Genomic DNA, 19,247 nt, shown 5'->3' with positions numbered 1-19,247 from the left:
CACTGATAAGGCGGCACTGATGGGCACTAATAGGTGGCACTGGTGGGCACTGATAAGTGGTATTGGTGGGCACTGATGGGTGGCACTGATGGGCGGCACTGAAGGACATTGATAGGTAGCACTGAAGGGCACTAATAGCTGGCAATGATAGGTGGCGCTGATAGCTGGCACTGATGAGTGGCAGTGATGGGCACTGATCGGCACTGGTAGGTGACACTGATTGGCAGCACTGATAGGTGTCACTGGTGAGGCACTGATTGACACCACTGGTGGGCATTGATAGGTGGCACTTGTGGGCACTGATAGGTGGCACTGATGTACTGTGGGCACTGATTAGTGGGCACTGATTCGTGGCACTGCTTGCTGGCATTGGCAGGCGGTACTTGTGGGCACAGAGGCTCTTCCTCTTCGGGACCGATGTCTCTGCAAACAGAAGCTGGCGATCGGCTTTTTTTCTTCTCGCGCTGTTAGCGTGAGAAGAAAAAAAAATGATTACCGATGCTGTTTACATCACGGGATCAACTGTCATTGGCTGACAGCTGATCTTGTGGTAAGGGGCCGGGATCGGCCCCTTACTCGGATCTGTGATCACCCCAGTCTCATTGTCTCGAGTGATCACAGCGCGCACTGTGCGCCCCCTTCAGGTGGGGCGTGGCCAGCTTTGAAAGGTGGTCCTCCGAGATGCATTCTGGGCGAGGGTATTTATAGGACAGATGCCATATTGAGGGGTCTGTTTTACAGCCACCTGCTGGCCCTCCTGGCCGACAGGTATGCGTTAGAGAGCAATCTCGTGGTCCTCCGTTCTGGAGGCCCACGCTGCTGCGGCGCAGGGGTGGGCCCAGAAAATTGTCTGGGGCCTACCACAGCGGCCGAGGAATGGTCCTCAGCTGTCTATCCCGAGTGAAGAAGCTGGACAACCGAGGAGATCCCAGGGGGGGACCCGTCATGGAAGGATCATGCAGAGTGCTGGTCTGGAGAGGGGCCTGGTGACTCGGTTGGAGGACGTATCCTAAAAATTAACTATACAGCATGGTATTGCCGGTTTGGCTTAAAGGTTCAAGCACTGTGACTGATGTTCATTACAGAAAACCGATACATCCTGTGGCAGAGACTTTTGTTCGTGTTACGTACTGGCTGCTAGGCAAGTGAGAGAGGCCTATGCAGGCCTGCAGAGAGCGTGTCCCACGAGGGGAGCGCATTCTATTGTAATATCTAAATCCTACCAGGACATTTGTCAAGAGCCTACAAGAAGATATTTGAGTTTCTTCTGCAGTTTCCCTTCTGTCTCTTTCCTGCTACTTCCTTAGTGAATTGTTTAATAAAGCATTGAAAACATATTCAAGTGTTGGTGCGTGTATCATCCAGAGGTAAACTCAACGGAACCCCTAGACCCGGTGCCGGTAAAACAGAGGGAAGGAGAGTGAAGGTAACAAGCCCGCTTAAACCAGCAGCTCCACCGAGAGTTATTGCTACATATGTTATCATGGTGTTTACACTGTGGCAACAAAAGTATGTTACAGCCGCAATTTATATTCCCCCTTCTTTTTCTCCTGAGATACTAAATGCAATATTGGAGAGGATTATCCAGCACTGTCCAGCAAAGTTACTTTTTATGGGAGATTTTAATTCTATTATATCCCCAAATTTAGATAGACCAAGATCCCCTAAGCAACATTCAGCGGAATTATATAATTGGACGCAAGCGGCAGGAGTTACAGAAGTTTGGAGATGGAAAAATCCAACAAAAAGAGCATATTCATGCTTTTCCACCTCCTATAAAACTTCATCTCGAATAGATCTAGCTTTTGCAAATCTAGCTTTGATGACAGATATTATAGAAGCCACATATCTACCGAGCGATCTTTCGGACCATTGCCCTCTCTATCTATCTTCAAAAAATGCATTATTATGGAAATTGGGACCCCAGTGGGTCTCTTACCTTGCAATAGAAGAAAAAATGCCATTCATAATAACTGAATACAGTAAAACCTTGGATTGTGAGTATAATTCGTTCTAGAAACATGCTTGTAATCCAAAGCACTTGTATATCAAAGCGAATTTTCCCATAAGAAATAATGGAAACTCAGATGATTCGTTCCACGAAAATTTATTCATAAGTCCTTCAGTTTATAGTCCATATAAAAAAATTATAGCAATGTGATAGGTTGTGTAACCATAAAAAGTCCATCCATAAATGGAAGCCTCCACAAGGGGATTAGAAGCAAAATCCAGCAGGAGCTACAGAGTATAAAAGAGAAGAGAGCGGCCTCTAAGTGTAGTAATATGGTTACATTTAATGAAGGGACAACAGTTAGCAACTCACATGGTTGATGATTAAAAGAGGCACATCTAAGTATGCAGGAATCTGGGGTAAAGCTGTCCACATAGACCGTCCTCCTCACCGCTGGCTCTCACCGATGTCAGTCTGCAATCGTGACTGGGAAGACTACCCTGCAGTAGAGCGATCTGAAAGCGAGGATTGAAGCGCTCATGGAGCGCAGTGTGGAAGGAATGACATTGATGGCGGTGCGGGGGATGGTCTATGTAGACAGCTTTACCCCAGATGCCTGCATACTTAGATATGCCTCTTTTAATCATCAACCATGAATAGTGTTAGTGGCTGGAATAATAAACCCTGGCATTGGTGTCAGTGGCTGCAATAACAACCCTCAGCACTGGAGTTAGTGGCAGCAATAACAACTCCCATCGTTGGCACTGGCCGCCACAATAACCCTCAGCATTAGGGTGAGCGGCAGCAAAAATAACCCTCTACTAAAGTGTCAGTGGCTGCACTAATAATCCACCAGTACGGGATTCTGTGGCCGCAATTATAACCCCCAGCATTTGTGTGAGTGGCTGGAATAATAAATCCCAGCATTGGTGTCAATGTCCAGATAATAAACCCCATCACTGGTGTCGGTGACTGCCATAATAACTCTCAGCACTGGGGTAAGAGGCAGAAATAATAATAATAATTTTCAAATTTTTTGATTTTTGGATTTTCGTTCTTTCGAATTTTTGTTTTTTTTCGTTCTCATTTCGGATTTTTACGAATTTATTTGAAATAACGAATTTTGATCATAACGAATGACCCGAAAAACTAAAAAAAAAAAATGAATGAAACTAACCAAAACAAACACATTTTTTGGCAGTGCTCATGTCTACTCAGCAGCCTCCGGGGCTCTGATTACAACATTCAGAGAATCCACAGCACTTCCAGGTCTGGGATTTGCAGATAGCTGGAGGGACTCCCTTTAAAGTGGAGGGCCACCCTAAAAAAAGAAAATTGCACCAAAAATCTGCAAATAATAAAAAAAAAACGTGAAAAAAACAAAATGACTTACCTCAAACCCTTGTTGCTAGGCAGTCTTCCTAATCTGCCTCTTCCTATTCCGCGGCATGTCCTGCTCCTCGGTGAGTGGCCCCGTTGCCTTCTGGGAACTGTGTGTGTTCCCAGAAAACCACGGGGCCATTCACAGAGTGCTGTGCCGCTCGAGCGTGAGCAGTAGGAAACGGGCAGTGAAGCCGCAAGGCTACACTGCCTGTTTCCCTTAGTTAGGATGGCGGTGCCGGGACCCGAGAGCCAAGGGACGGGTCGGCCTCGGGCGGCCGACATCGTGTGTACCCAGTGTTTGTAGCTGCTGACTTTAAAATTTTTTCGCAGCCGGAACCCCGCTTTAACCTTTTTGCTGCCAGGCCCTGCGCTCCACTTTTGAACTCAGCTGGCCGGACCATTGTTGCAATTTTTTTCATTGCCTTTTTAATTTTTCCCTTATAGCTTTCAGAGTGTGTAAAAGACCCCTCAAACCATATATATTTTCTGAAAGCACATGACCAGTAGAAATAAAAAAAGATGCTAATTGATTTTTAAGGCCCTGCGATATTTGTGCAAATGTTTATCAAAGCAATATTTTCACTGAAAATACACTAAAATCGTTATTAGCAAATAAAAACAGCAAATTTTACAAAATTCCTGAGAAATATAAAAGCTTTAACCTGTATTGAGTTAATTAAAAAAATATATATATTTGTCAATTTTAAATTCCTTCTACTTGCGAAATGGTGAAAATCGAATGTACGCAAAAATGTAAATATCCAAATTTCTCAAAAAATCTGGAGTTTTTCATTTTTCCCTTGTAAAGCACCCCCCCAAACCATATATTTTCTGAGAGTACATGACCTGCAGAATAAAAAAAAGGTGCTGCTAATAATGATTTTAGTGTATTTTAAGCTAAATTATTGCTTTGATAAACATTTCCGCAAATATCACAGGGCCTTTTAATAATTATATGCATATTCATATCAGAAATATGTTAAATATGTTCCTATGTATGTTTAACTACAATATTCCACCCATAATCCCCATGTAGAAAAATAATTATATGCATATTATTATCAGTAATGGGTTAAATATGTTCATTGTCAGGTGTTAACATGATATTCCTCCCATCAACCCCATGAGAAATAATAATTCTACCCATATTCATATCAAAAACTGGTCAAATGTAATTTTTCCATTAGCAAGTAAACAGTTAAACATTAGAAACTGCTTTTTGCAACATTGTATCAAGCACTGCAGGAAAGAATAACATATTTTTAGAAACAACAGAGTCATTACCATATATATATATATGTATATAACGTACACTGACATCTAGTGAGAGTTCTCAGTATTGCAGCCAATAATCCAATCATCCCAATATGCAGTTTAGTACATCCCAGAAAAGTGTTATTTTTTTTCCCATTTATTTAGCAAATAATAAAAATACCACCAAAAGAAAGCTGTACAGTGAAACCTCAAATCGCGTGTAACGTGGTTTACGAGCGTTTCGCAATACAAGCTATTTTTTTTTTTTATATCTGATTTGATTTGTGAGCGTTGTCTTGCAAGACGAGCAAGATTCAAGCCACTGGGATGTGCAGTACCGCATTTGGCCAGAGGTGCGGGGGCGCCGGTGATGCTCGGAGACACTCCGTTCCCGAGTCTCTACGGCGCCCCCCCACCTCAGGCGGTACTGCATACACCGACGCCCCTGCACCTCTGGCCACAGACGGTACCGCCCCCGCATCTCTGGCCACAGGCGGTACTGCATACACCGGCGCCCCCGCATCTCTGGCCACAGGCGGTACTGCATACACCAGCAGTCATTGTGGAACGAATTATCTGAATTTCCATTGACTTCTATGGGGAAACTCGCTTTGATATACAATTACTTTGGATTACAAGCATTCTTCTGGAACGGATTTTGCTCGTAATCCAAGGTACTACTATATTGGTCTCCAAAAACTTATAAGAAATTTCATATCGGCACGCTGTTGCATGACCGCGCAATTGTCATTCAAAGTGAAAGCTGAAAATTGGCCTGGGCAGGAAGGGGGGTAATAGTGTTGGATATTGAGGGAGTTAATGATCGGCGATGCACTTTGTGACAATGTGACGTCTCTAATAAAATAAAAGTTTTTTTTTTCTGCAGCAAATAGCATTTTTGGGAAAAAAAAAAAAAAAAAACAATCAGCAAGTAAAACCTTCATACAAGTGACAGGTGCACTTTAAATTGATTAAATCTGACCTGTGATCTCATCACTCTCCAGCATGCAATGTGTGCAAATAATATATAAAGCACCAAACAGTCATTTATTATAATTTATTAAATGATATATAATGCAGTCTTAGAGGTCCTGGATGGTCGTGCTGGGATTTGTAGTTCAGCAAGATCCGCACAGCTCCTCCCACGATGACGTCACCCCTTTACAGGACAGCGATGAGCAGCTTAGCACGTAGAGTGCCAGACCACGCCCACGGTCCTGTGCACTCGTCCTTAGACCAAACCCTGTAGGCTCGTCTTGAGATCAACCACGGCCCCACCACCCCGTATGCTTGTCACGAGTGAAACCACGCCCCCGACCCTGCCTATGTGTGTCCTGAGACCAAACCACACCCCCCCCGGCTCTGTACGCTTGTCATTAGCCCGGTGTCTTGTCAAATACAGTCCCCTATCATATAGTGTCCTCCCTGTACTGCGCAGGCGCGCCGGCCCCCGTAGTATTCTTATCATTAAAGCAGACCACGCCCCCGGACTGCAGCTTGTCATGTGAACCGCACCATGCCCCCAGAACTTTGCGTTTATTACTAGACTAAGCCACGCCCCCGGGCCTGTACACTGGTTATTAGACCAGACCACGCCCCCGGCTCTTAAGCCTTTATTGCACAAGACCACGCCCCTGGACCTGTACGCTTATCATATGATTCCTGTGCGCTTATGATTAAACCAAGCCACGCCCCCCGTGTGATTATATTACACCTGACCACGCCCTTGCCCTGTCCACTTGTCATTTGGACCAACCCCCGCCTGTGCTCTTGCTTGTAAACCAGACCACGCCCCCCGGCCGTGTGGGCTTGTGATTGGTACGGAGGTGTGATGGGCGTGGTGCCCCGGGGGTGGGGGTGCGGGCGATATACGGGGCGGACTACATAGAGGACGTACATTCTCTAAGGAGATCTGCGGTGACGACAGAGATATGCAGAGTGTCATCAATAGGAGTGTGCTCGGAGGAGTCCGGAGATATGCCATGGCAGCCGCAGGGAAAGGCCTCATCTTCAGGCAGGTGAGTGCTGAGCCAGGAACAGAGAGGATTATGGGAGGAGAGGGGGAGAACCAATCAAAGGAAGTGCTGATCCTTTCCCCCAATCATTCATGAAAAATCCAGAAATAAGAACTGTGTGTGTTGCAATGTGACCACTCACTGTACTCAGCCGTGCAATAGAAAAAGAGGGCTCATTCATAGAAGGTGTGCGCCGTATACTGTGTGTTCACATTGTGTGTGTGTATGGGGCGCTTTTACAATCCCACCCCTCTTTTTTTTTTTTTTTTTTTTTTAAATTAATTTTATATTTTGGACACTTCCCCCCCCCCCCCCCTCAACTTTATCCACTTAAGGACCAGGCCTATTTTTTACACTCAGTGTTTACAAGTTTAAAATCGTTTCTTTTTTTCTTTTTTTTTTGCTAGAAAACTGCTGAGAACCCTCCAAAAAAAAACAAAACAAAAAAAAAAAAAAAAAAATGATATATATATTGTGAAAGATAATGTTACGCCGAGTAAATTGATAACCAACATGTCACACTTCAAAATTGCGCCCGCTCATGGAATGGCGAAAAACGTTGACACTTAAAAAATCTCCATAGGCGATGTTTAAAAACTTCTACAGGTTACCAGTTTTGAGTTACAGAGGAGGTCTAAGACTAGAATTATTGCTCTCGCTCTAACGGTCGCGGTGATACCTCACATGTGTGGTTTAAACAGTTTACATATGTGGGTGCGTTCTCTTCTGCACGCCAGCTCGGCAGGAAGGGGTGCTTTAATAAAAAAAAATAAATTTTTTTTTTTTTTTTTTTACACTGTCCTTTTTAAAACAAACACAAGAAGAAATAAATACAATAAAAATTTGAATCACTTTTATTCCTATTACAAGGAATGTAAACATCCCTTGTAATAGAAAAAAAGCATGACAGGACCTCTTAAATATGAGATCTGAGGGTCAAAAAGACCTCAGATCTCATATTTACACTAAAATGCAATAAAAAGCAATAAAAAAAAAAAAAAAAAAAAAAAAAAAATGCTTGTGTTTGTTTTTTTTTTCTTCAATAATAATAAAAAAAAAATTCCCCTTTTTTAAGACCATTGGGCGGAAGTGACGTTTGACGTCGCTTCCGTCATCCAATGTTATGGAGTCGAGTGGGGGGGGGGGGCATCATTCCCTCACTCGGCTTCCAGCCTCAGAGGAGAAAGGACCCGATTGGCTCCGGTAAGCGTCGGAGACGACCTGAATGTGGCGGGAAGGGGGGGTGGTCACCTCTCCCGCCGCCAATAAAAGTGATCTTGCTGCGAATCCGCCGCAGAGACCACTTTTATCTGAAAGCGGACCACCCGCCGTTTTTAAAAATGCCGGGGTTATGGCAGCTCTCTGCTGCCTTAACAACTGTATTCAACATAAAAGGACTGACGTATAACGACAGCGGCGGGCGGTCCGGAAGTTGTTATTACTATCACAAGGGGGGGGAATATATTATGGGCTGGTGACAGGTCCTCTTTATGGAGCCATCAGGGGGTTTATTGGATCCCTGATGTCTTCCCTGCCCCTTAGTGCAGCTAATCAAGAGCAGATCCCGTTTGATTAGCTGCATGCTGAGCTGGGTAAGAACAGCCACGGTGGAGGGGGATCGGGGACATTCCCCTGAGTTCATCTTGCAGTCTGTGTAAGGCTTCTGTCACACTGCTCGTCTCAAAAAACGCGTTAAAACTGCGTTTCCGGTGCATTTTGCACCTCTGTAAAAAGGTCACGTGACTTCAAAAATGCACTGTGGTTGCGTGTTTGATGCGTTTTTCATTCATTTCAATGGGGAGGTGTGTGTTTGGGGTTTTTTTTTTTTTCTGAACCAAAATGCAAAAAAACGGATCTGAATAGCTCCATAGGATTTAATGGTTGTTCTTTTTTTCCTGCTTTTCTTGACACAAATAAACGCAAGAAAAAGTGATCAGCGTGAAAGCAGCCTGAGCCCTGGTTCCCACTGGTGCAGCTTTGAAATCGCACAACTTCAACGCAATGTCAAAGTCAGTGCGATTTGGATCTCCGATCTCATCGTGCCTTGCGACTTCATTAAACAGAAGTCAGTGCAATTCGCAATTAAATCGCAAAAAAAACAAAATAGAGCAGGAATCTTTCTCAGAGTCTTGGAGGCTTTTCACACTAATCAGTTTTTTTATTTGATTATTTTTTTTAATTTTTTTCCTTACCAAAAGTAGGAGAAAAAAGCATGAGCATCAAATCCTGTGAAGCTCTTCTCACTGGTCAGTTGCGTTTTTAAAAAATCTGCATGCTGCATTTTTTTGGTGCGGTTATAAAAAAAAAAAAAAAAAAGCACCTCTCCGTTGACATAAATGTAAAACGAATAAAAAACGCACCCACAGTTGTGTTTATGGTGCGGTTTTTGAGTCACATGTACTTTTTTCACAGGTGCAAAATGCATCGTGCTTAAAGTGCTTAAAAAAAAAACCGCATATGCATTTTGACTGTGGTGTGTGTTTTTTTGTTTTTTTTTTTTGTGTTTTTTTTTTTTGTTTTTTTAAATGGGATAGTATGAAAGCAGCCTTGGCTACGGTCTCCCCGGAAAAAACAGGAGCGTCTAGGAACTACCGCGGGCAGCAGGATTGGCACCGTCAGACTCCTGTATGAGGGAGTGGGCAGCTCTAGAAAGTCCTTTCACCTCCTGTAAGGTTCCATTCACTTCTGTGTGATCTGTGCGTGTTTTTCTGGAACGTGCAAAAAAAAAACGCACATCACGCTTTTGGGGGCCATTCACTGTTAACAGCACCCCAAACGCGGCGAGCAGACCAAACGTGCAATAAATGCGCAAAGTGGTAACAGACAAATGCTCCATGCGCTACATTGCCGCGTTTTTGTCTCGCAGGGGACAGCGCATTGAAATCAATGGGCTGCCCTATGTGTGCCGCGTTAAAAAAACAAACATATATATATTTATTTTTAATTATTCATATAATAATTTTATTTTTATTTTTTCCCCCTTCCCTGTAATTTTTATAACTCGGCCCCTTTGATGTCCAGTGTTCTGCAGGGACACCTCTCTAGTGAGTGGGTCGATGGTCCGGTCTGAGCGGTGGAGGCGGATTTGGGGGGAGTGTTGTGGGACACTGTGGAAAGTCGCGGTTGGGAAGGGTGTAGCTGTTGACAGGCGGATTCCTTTCATACTACAGAGAGTTCAGACTCCTCCAGCTGGTCTGTGGGTGACACCATGGGGAGGGGACATGGAGAACTAGATTGGAGGATGACGGTTTATTGTGCAACACGCAATACTCACCGAAATAACAGGAGTGTGTGCAACTTGGACATTTCCTCTGACGTCCTCAGGAATTACAATTTTGGTAGTTGTCTGCCAAAAATTAGAAACAATGTACACTTTGATTGTTTGGGTTGTTTTGCTGGGTAAGTAATGCATATTAATGGATAATGCAGGGGAATGATGCATGTTATCTGTCAAAGGAAACCTGTCATTTCCCTAACAAACTATGACTTCACCACTCTTACCCTGCTCTTCTCTGCCCTCACTGCCCTTCCCTCCTCATCCCCCTGCCCTTACACCGCTCATCCCTTGCCCTTGTCTTACCCTTCCGCTGCTCTTCCTCTGCCCTTACCGCTATTTCCTTGCACTTACACAGCTCTTCCTCTGCCCTTCTCTTGCCCTTGCACTGCTCTTACTCTACCCTCACCGCTTTTCCCTTGCCCTTCCTCTGCCCTCACCGATATTCACCTTCTCTTGCTCTTCCCTTGCTTTTATCTAGCCCTTCCACTGCTCTTCCTCTGCCCTCATCGCTATTTCCTTGCCCTTCTCTTGCACTTACCCCGTTCTTCTTCTGCCCTTATGCTGCTCTTTCCTTGCCCTTGCGCTGCTCTTCCCCTGCCCTGCCCTTGCGCTGCTCTTCCCCTGCCCTGCCCTTGCGCTGCTCTTCCCCTGCCCTGCCCTTGCGCTGCTCTTCCCCTGCCCTGCCCTTGCGCTGCTCTTCCCCTGCCCTGCCCTTACGCTGCTCTTCCCCTGCCCTGCCCTTACGCTGCTCTTCCCCTGCCCTGCCCTTACGCTGCTCTTCCCCTGCCCTGCCCTTACGCTGCTCTTCCCCTGCCCTGCCCTTACGCTGCTCTTCCCCTGCCCTGCCCTTATGCTGCTCTTCCCCTGCCCTTACGCTGCTCTTCCCCTGCCCTTACGCTGCTCTTCCCCTGCCCTGCCCTAACGCTGCTCTTCCCCTGCCCTGCCCTTATGCTGCTCTTCCCCTGCCCTTATGCTGCTCTTCCCCTGCCCTTATGCTGCTCTTCCCCTGCCCTTACGCTGCTCTTCCCCTGCCCTTATGCTGCTCTTCCCCTGCCCTTATGCTGCTCTTCCCCTGCCCTTACGCTGCTCTTCCCCTGCCCTTATGCTGCTCTTCCCCTGCCCTTACGCTGCTCTTCCCCTGCCCTTATGCTGCTCTTCCCCTGCCCTTATGCTGCTCTTCCCCTGCCCTTACGCTGCTCTTCCCCTGCCCTTACGCTGCTCTTCCCCTGCCCTTACGCTGCTCTTCCTCTGTCCTCATCGGTATTTCCTTGCCCTTCTCTTGCACTTACCCCGTTCTTCTTCTGCCCTTACGCTGCTCTTCCCCTGCCCTGCCCTTACGCTGCTCTTCCCCTGCCCTGCCCTTACGCTGCTCTTCCCCTGCCCTGCCCTTATGCTGCTCTTCCCCTGCCCTGCCCTTACGCTGCTCTTGCCCTGCCCTTACACTGCTCTTGCCCTGCCCTTACACCACTCTTGCCCTACCCTTCCCCTGCCTGCACGCCCTTTTTTTTTTTTCCCTGCCCGCACACCACTCTTGCCCTAGACTTCCCCTGCCCTCACCACCCTTTTTCCCGGCCTCCACTTGCTGTCACCACCAAAGCTGCCAACCCCTTTGCCCATCCCCAACCTTGCCTGCTCTAGAACAGGTACACTTTTACACTTTTTCGCTAGTAAGTCTGTAAGGCGATCCTGTTGCTACACCAAAAAATGGAAAGCCCAACTGGACTTTCAGGTTTAGTTAAAGTTGTTCTAAAGCCAACACATTTCCCCTGCATTAGATAAAAAATGTTTTTCCAGCTTGCTGTCCTCCTCCACCTCTCTAAATACTTACCCGAGTCCTCCACCGATCCAGCGCTGTGCACAACTGTATCTCTTCTTCTCTCATCTCTTCCTCTTCACACAGGGACTCTGGCAACAGCAGAAGCCATTGGCTCCTGCTGCTGTCAATCAAATGTGATGAGGAGGGAGCACGGGGGGCCAATCTGCGCTATGTGTGTCTATAAAGCACAACTCCATAGACGCACATAGCTGGGGAGCAAGCATGCACATGTGCCCCCATAACAAGTGGTTTGCTATGGGGGCACACGGAGAAGAGGAGGTGCCGGGAGCACCAGTATTTATTATACCAGTAATAAATGTTTATTTTATATCTAAAATATATAAAAAAAAAATAAAAAAAGAAAGTTGTCTTTAACACTTTTTTTAAAATCCTTCCAGGTGCATCAAAACAATAGCATGGAGTTTACCCACACAAGCACAGGGAGAACATGCAAACTCCATGTAGATAATGCCCTGACTGAGACTTAAACTAAAGAACTCCAGTGCTGCAAGGCAGACGTGCCAACCAATATACTCTCCTATGTGCCCAAGTCAGCATGAGTAAGCACAATTTAATGTGAAACTCATCAAGGAGTTTTGTTGTATTGCTGTACTGTCATGCACCTTCTTTAACCATTTATGGACCGCCGCCGTCGTTATACGTGGGCTCTTTGACGTTGAATATCGTTATGGCAGCAGAGCGCTGCCATAACCCTGGTATTTTTTTTTTAAACAGTGGGCGGTCCGCTTTCAGATAAAAGTGGTCTCTGCGGCAGATTCGCCGTAAGATCACTTTTATCAGTGGCAGGAGAGGTGACCCTCCCGCCGATCTCTGGTGGTCTCTGCCGCTTACCAGAGTCGTTGGTAGCAGCGGAGATGATCGGGTCCTTTCCCCTGAGAGGCATGGAGCCGAGTGAGGGAAGGATGGCCCCCACTCGGCTCCATATCATTGGATGACGGAATCAACGTCAAATGTCACTTCCGCCCAATGGTCTTAAAGGGGAATTTTTTTTTTTTTTTTATTGCATTTAAGTGTAAATATGAGATCTGAGGACTTTTTGACCCCAGATCTCACATTTTAAGAGGTCCTGTTATGCTTTTTTCTATTACAAGGGATGTTTACATTCCTTGTAATAGGAGTAAAAGTGACCCAAACATTTTTTTTTTTAAATGGACAGTGTAAAATATAAAGTAAAAAAAAAATAAACATAAAAAAAAAGCGCCCCGCCGAGTAAACGTATACGTAAGTCGCACCCACATATATAAACGGTGTTCAAAGCACACATGTGAGGTATCGCCGCGATCATTAGAGTGAGAGCAATAATTCTAGCCCTGGACCTCCTCTGTAACTCAAAACTGGTAACCTGTACAAATTTTTAAACGTCGCTGATGGAGATTTATAAGTGCCAACGTTTGTCGCCATTTCACGAGCGGGCGCAATTTTGAAGCGTGACATGTTGGGTATCAGTTTACTTGGCGTAACATTCTTTCACAATATAGAAAAGAGTTGGGCTAACTTTACTGTTGTCTTAGTTTTATTTATTTTTAATTCAAAAGTGTTTTTCCAAAAAAATTGCGCTTGTAAGACCGCTGCGCAAATACAGTGTGACATAAAGTATTGCAATGACCACCATTTTCTTCTCTAGGGTGTCAGAAAAAAATATATGTAATGTTTGGGGGTTCTAAGTAACTCTCTAGCAAAAAAAAAATGATTTTAACTTTGTAAACAACAGATCTCAAAAAGAGGCTCGATCCTTAAGTGGTTAACAAATGAACCTTATATTGAGCAGTGAGCACCTTGCATACGCTCCTTCTATTGACTGGGTCTTGATTAAAGTGTATCTAAATCATTCCAAAACCAAAAATGTATTATACTGCAGTTTACTAGTCCTTGGTGTGGTGGCTGCAGTTGTGGTGTTTGTGCTTTATTTTCACATTGTAATCCTACAAATGACACTTCCTGTCCTTGGGTGGCTACGTCACTCCTCCACCTTATCTAGGGAGGGAGCCATGGCTGCCTCCCTAGGCTGCTCCCCAGATATGGACTGCAAACATGTCTGTATCTTTTTATCTCCATTACTTGGGCAGCAGAGCAATTGGTAGATTGCAGAAGATACAGTTGTGCTCATAAGTTTACATACCCTGGCAGAATTTATGATTTCTTGGCCATTTTTCAGAGAATATGAATGATAACACAAAAACTTGTCTTTCACTTATGGTTATTGTTTGGCTGAAGCAATTTATTATCAATCAACTATGTTTACTCTTTTTTTTTATTTTTAAATCGTAATGACAACAGAAACTACCCAAATGACCCTGATCAAAAATGTACATACCCGAGTACTTATTACCATGTATTGCCCCCTTTAACATTAATGACAGCTTGAAGTTTTTTGTGGTATTTGTGGATGAGGCCCTTTATCTTCTCAGATGGTCAAGCTGCCCATTCCTCTTGGCAAAAAGCCTCCAGTTCCTGTAAATTCTTGGGCTGTCTTGCATGAACTGCAGGTTTGAGATCTCCCCAGAGTGGCTCAATGATATTGAGGTCAGGAGACTGAGATGACCACTTCAGAACCTTCACTTTATTCTGCTGTAGCCAATGACAGGTCGACTTGGCCTTGTGTTTTGGATCATTGTCATGTTGGAATGTCTAAGTACGTCCCATGCGCAACTTCCTGGCTGATGAATGCAAATGTTCCTCCAGTATTTTTTTTATAACATACTGCATTCATCTTGTCATCAATTCTGACCAAATTTCCTGTCCTTTTGTAGCTCACACATCCCCAAAACATCAGCGATCCACCTCCGTGTTTCACAGTAGGAATGGTGGACCTTTCATCATGGGCCTTGTTGACTCCTCTGCAAATGAAGTGTTTATGGTTGTGGCCAAAAAGCCAAATTTTGGTCTCATCACTCCAAATGCCAGAAGGTTTGAGGCTTGTCTCTGTGGTGTTTGGCGTATTGTAAGTGGGATACTTTGTGGAATTTGCGAAGTAATGGCTTCCTTCTGGCGACTCGACCATGCAGCCCATCTTTCTTCAAGTGCCTCCTTATTGTGCATCTTGAAACAGCCACACCACATGTTTTCAGAGAGTCCTGTGTTTCACCTCAAGTTATTTGTGGGTTTTCTTTGCATCCAAACAATTTTCCTGGCAGCTGTGACTGAAATTTTAGTTGGTCTACCTGACCGTGGGGTTTGGTTTCAACAGAACCCCTCATTTTCCACTTCTTGATTAGAGTTTGAACACTGCTGATTGGCATTCGCAATTCCTTGGATATCTTTTTATATCCCTTTCCTGTTTTATACAGTTCAACTACCTTTTCCTGCAGATCCTTTTGAGAATTCTTTTTGCTTTCCCCATGACTCAGAATCCAGAAACGTCAGTGCAGCACTGGATGAAAGATGCAAGGGTCTGTCAGGAGTCCAGAAACCTATCGATCTTTTATACACACACACTAATTACAAGCAAACAGATCACAGGTGAGGATGGTTACCTTTATTAGCCATTCAAACCCCTTTGTGTCAATTTGTGTGCATGTTATCAGGCCAAAATCACCGGGGTATGTAAACTTTTGATCAGGGTCATTTGGGTAGTTTCTGTTGTCATTATGATTTAAAAAGAGTAAACCCAGTTGATTGATGATAAATGGCTTCAGCCAAACACTAACCATGAGTGAAAGAAATGTTTTTGTGTTATCATTCATATTCTCTGAAAAATGACCAAGAAATCATACATTCTGCCAGGGTATGTAAACTTATGAGCACAACTGTACTTGGGAAGGAACATATTCTTTGCAGCGCACAGGAAGTGACGTGGACATTGTAATTTTGGCAGGATCAGCAGATATTTTCTGTATTTGCTAAAAAAATGCTCTTGGCATGCAAAAAAATAAAACTAAAGCAGGTTTTTGGGTTTGAATTCCAGGTATGGCAAATTTGACATAATTACATTTTTCCAGTTTAGACTAATATAACTATTTTATTATTCATACCTGTTGGATCCCCATTGAAGCTGGAAGGCCCGTATTAGACAGCGCTACTACAGTGATCACCACTACCATCTAGTTCCTGTGCATAGCTGCTGCCGTGCTGCCCAGGGAACAAAGGATGTCGCTTGCTCAGCACAGACGCCATTCAGAGCATACTTTGCCTTTTCTCAGTAAATGCAAAAGCGCTCTCTGATTGGACAAGGTAGAAATCGAGGTGTCACCACCCAACCACTCCGCCTCGTCCAATCAGAGAACACTTTGCATTCATTGAGCAGATACAAAGTGTTCTCTGAATGGTACCTGTTACCAGCAAGCAAGTTCCAAGTTTGGAGACCACCGGACATTATCACCAGATGTGGGGGGTGAGTACCTAAGCACTGTGTATTCTCATTACTCGGGGGGCTGATTGCTGCAAAGCTAACTGGAGAATCCCATCGCTTTCTAGCACACAGTAGGTGATAGACAGCCTCAGTTGTGCATGACACTGTGTAGAGGGGTGTGTCCACTTCTCTCCACTCAGGTCTCAGATTACACTCGGCTCCCTTCTCTATGCTGTGCAGTGTGGGACATCAGCTCCCTGCCCCCTGCTTTTAGGAACTCAGAAATTCAGTGCATGCTATACATTTTGAAGGGCTGTAGAGGAGAGAGGGCTGCAGATAAACGGGTGCAACTTATATAGGAGGATTTGCTTCATCTGTGTGTCACTTCACTGGGTATATCTAAGGGTTTAAAACCACTTTATGTATTGCTAATTGTCTTGTTTCTTCCTCCCCTTGCAGCTCTTTGAGCCCATCAGCTGTACATATACTTATCTTCTTGCCGATGAGGCCAGTAAGGAGGCTGTTCTAATCGATCCCGTGCGGGAAACCGCTAACCGGGACTCCAAACTCATCAAGGATCTTGGCCTGAACATGATTTATGCAGGTACGGCTTGTTCTAGGTTGCACTCTCCAGGGGATGCTGTAATGGCCGTTTCTTCTCAGGAAAGAGAAAGCCTATTGAGTGTCTCCATTCTGAATCCAGGGAGTGAAGAGGTCCGCCAGGGAACTGGTCAGCGTGCATTGCCGCTGTCAGACTTGGAGAAGGGTTTATGACAGTAGAGAGCGATACGGGCTCTTGTAATTGGCTCACTACCTATCCAAGTAGTCTGTACAAAGCTTGAGTTCATTTTATAGGCAGCCTGTTGCATGGAATATGGCGTCCTTGGGTTTACCGCATTGCAAGTTTTATTGCAGCAATAAATGTCTGTGCGTGCCCCAAGAGGTAAACCTATCTGGGATTTGACCACCAGGCTCGGGTTATCCTTTATGATTTTGTGCTGATCTGGGATACATCACCTTTATTCCTTTTTTTTTTTTTTTTGTTTTTTTGTTTTTTGTTTCTTTGCATGTTCAGTTTTGTTGTTTATTATTATTATTAGTAGTAGTAGTACAATGTAGGATTACATTGCTGCTTTATCACTACTACTATTATGATTAATAGTAGTAGTAGTGTTATTAATAATATACAATGTAGTCATAATAATGCAATGTAGTAATAACAATACAATGTAATAATAAGACTATTTATCTTTTTTATTATTATTATTATATAATATATATATATATATTTTTTTGCTTTTTCTTTTTTGCACATCCATTTACTGGATAGGGGTGGTTATTGATGGTGATCTAAAATTGTTTGTGCTGTGTGTGTGTGTGTGTGTGTAATGAATATAAATATATAGTGTGTGTGTATGTGTGTGTGTGTATGTATATATATATATGTATATATATATATGTATATATATATATATATATATATATATATATATATATATATATATATATATATATATATATATATATATATATATATAATTTTTTTTTATATGGTGAATTACAATACACATGGCCAGGGTTATACCAATGCTCTGATGGAGGATAACATTTCTATAGGGACTGGTGTATTGATACACTTACTTGTTTTTTGTTTTTTATATATAATTTTATTTTATATATCTATAGTTTAAAATGGTAGGTTGTTTACACAGTACATTTGTTTGTTGTCATGTAGTCTTATAATCGATTTTTTTTTTTTTAATTTTCTCATACAGGTTTTGTCGTGGTGTTTTTTGTGTGTGTATTTTTTTTTTTTTTTGGAGGGGGGTTTATCAATTAAACTGGGTCAGGATGTTGCCAATTGTCTGCCGTCCACCATTACCCCCTCATACCAGCAATCCCAGAATCCTCTGCGCTTCTATTTTTTTATGTGCAGTACGTGACAAGATGCAGTGTAGAAGTAGTTATTGCTCAATAAAACCGCATAAACGCGTGTGTGTGTGGCTATAGATAGATATATTATAAAACATTTTGCATGTCTGTCATATGACCACCAATGTCTGGATCTAAGACTTTTTTTTTTTTTTCAATAAACTCTACAATAAGTGGACTTTGCTTTGCTGTTTTGCTTATAAAAGTTGAGTGTTTGCAGAAGGTTATAAACTGGATTGGTTACGATTTAAATACTACATATAGGTCATCGCCCTGTAAAAATTTTTCTCTCTCTCTCTCTCTCTCTCTCTCTCTCTCTCTCTCTCTCTCTCTCTCTCTCTCTCTCATTTTTTGGCCATGGGGCCATCCAATGATTCATAGCTACACCCCTGCTTTGTATTTTATTTTACAGGGCGATGGCCTATATGTAGTATTTAAATCACGGCCAATCCAGTTTATCACCTTCTCTGCAAACACTCAACTTTTATAATCACAACAGCAAAGCAAAGTCCACTTATTGTAGAGTTTATTGTTTTCACTGGAGGAAAAAAACAAAAAGAAGTCTTAGATCCAGACATTGGCGGTTATATGACAAACTGGGGACATTTCCGGTGTTGGAGATCCTCCTCTATATTTTGATATGAGTATTTGGTGGCTTTTTAAAGAACATTTTGCTGTTTTTATCAGCCGGCTGATCTGCGTCTTTCTGTGTTCCTCCAGCCAACACTCACTGCCATGCCGATCACGTTACCGGCACCGGGGCCCTGAAAAAGCTGCTGCCTGGATGTAAAAGTGTCATTGCCAAGGACAGCGGGGCCCTCGCTGACCTCCACATCCAGGAGGGAGATGTCCTCAAGTTTGGGAAATTTGTGAGTATCAAACTTTATAAAAGGGATTCAGTCAAAGCTTGCAAAGCCAATTGCTGTTAAAGGGCAGGCGGGGAGAGCTATGGATTGGCATTTAATCCAGTTCTGTTTCAATACAAATCATTGAATGTATAATAAATACAAGCAGTATAAAAAATGTAAAGCTGCCTTTATATTGGGTTCCTCTAATATCCTTCAGAGCAGGACTGAGCCTGGAAGAAGGAGGGGCAGCACCGTGAGCCAATCCAGGCAATGTGTGTGCCCCCATTCAATGATGTCACAAAGGGATGGGGGGGGGGGGTCACCCAGTGACCTCACTAGGAGACCCCGCCTCTTAGTGGGAGACAACTGATGGGTATGGACTTTAAAAAAAAACAAAAAACTTTACATTTATTTATTTTTTATTTTTTTTGTGCAGGCTAGTGGGTGGTGTTCATCATGGTA

The 19,247-nt window shown here is 43.7% G+C and overlaps 1 protein-coding gene across 1 annotated transcript in view; it reads left to right on the top strand.

The window, feature by feature from the left end:
• Positions 1-6,432: 6,432 nt before the first annotated feature.
• Positions 6,433-19,247, top strand: part of ETHE1 (ETHE1 persulfide dioxygenase) — a 29,966-nt gene continuing 17,151 nt past the window's right edge. Inside the window, exons 1-3 of the mRNA XM_073601961.1 lie at positions 6,433-6,606; positions 16,465-16,609; positions 18,658-18,806. Coding sequence (XP_073458062.1) covers positions 6,520-6,606; positions 16,465-16,609; positions 18,658-18,806 — 381 coding nt within the window. The 5' untranslated portion in view covers positions 6,433-6,519. The remainder of the gene's footprint in view (positions 6,607-16,464; positions 16,610-18,657; positions 18,807-19,247) is intronic.

This window comes from Aquarana catesbeiana, linkage group LG10 (assembly GCF_042186555.1).
Source record: "Aquarana catesbeiana isolate 2022-GZ linkage group LG10, ASM4218655v1, whole genome shotgun sequence".
NCBI classification, from domain to species: domain Eukaryota; kingdom Metazoa; phylum Chordata; class Amphibia; order Anura; family Ranidae; genus Aquarana; species Aquarana catesbeiana.
This window is presented reverse-complemented; position numbering and strand designations above follow the sequence as displayed.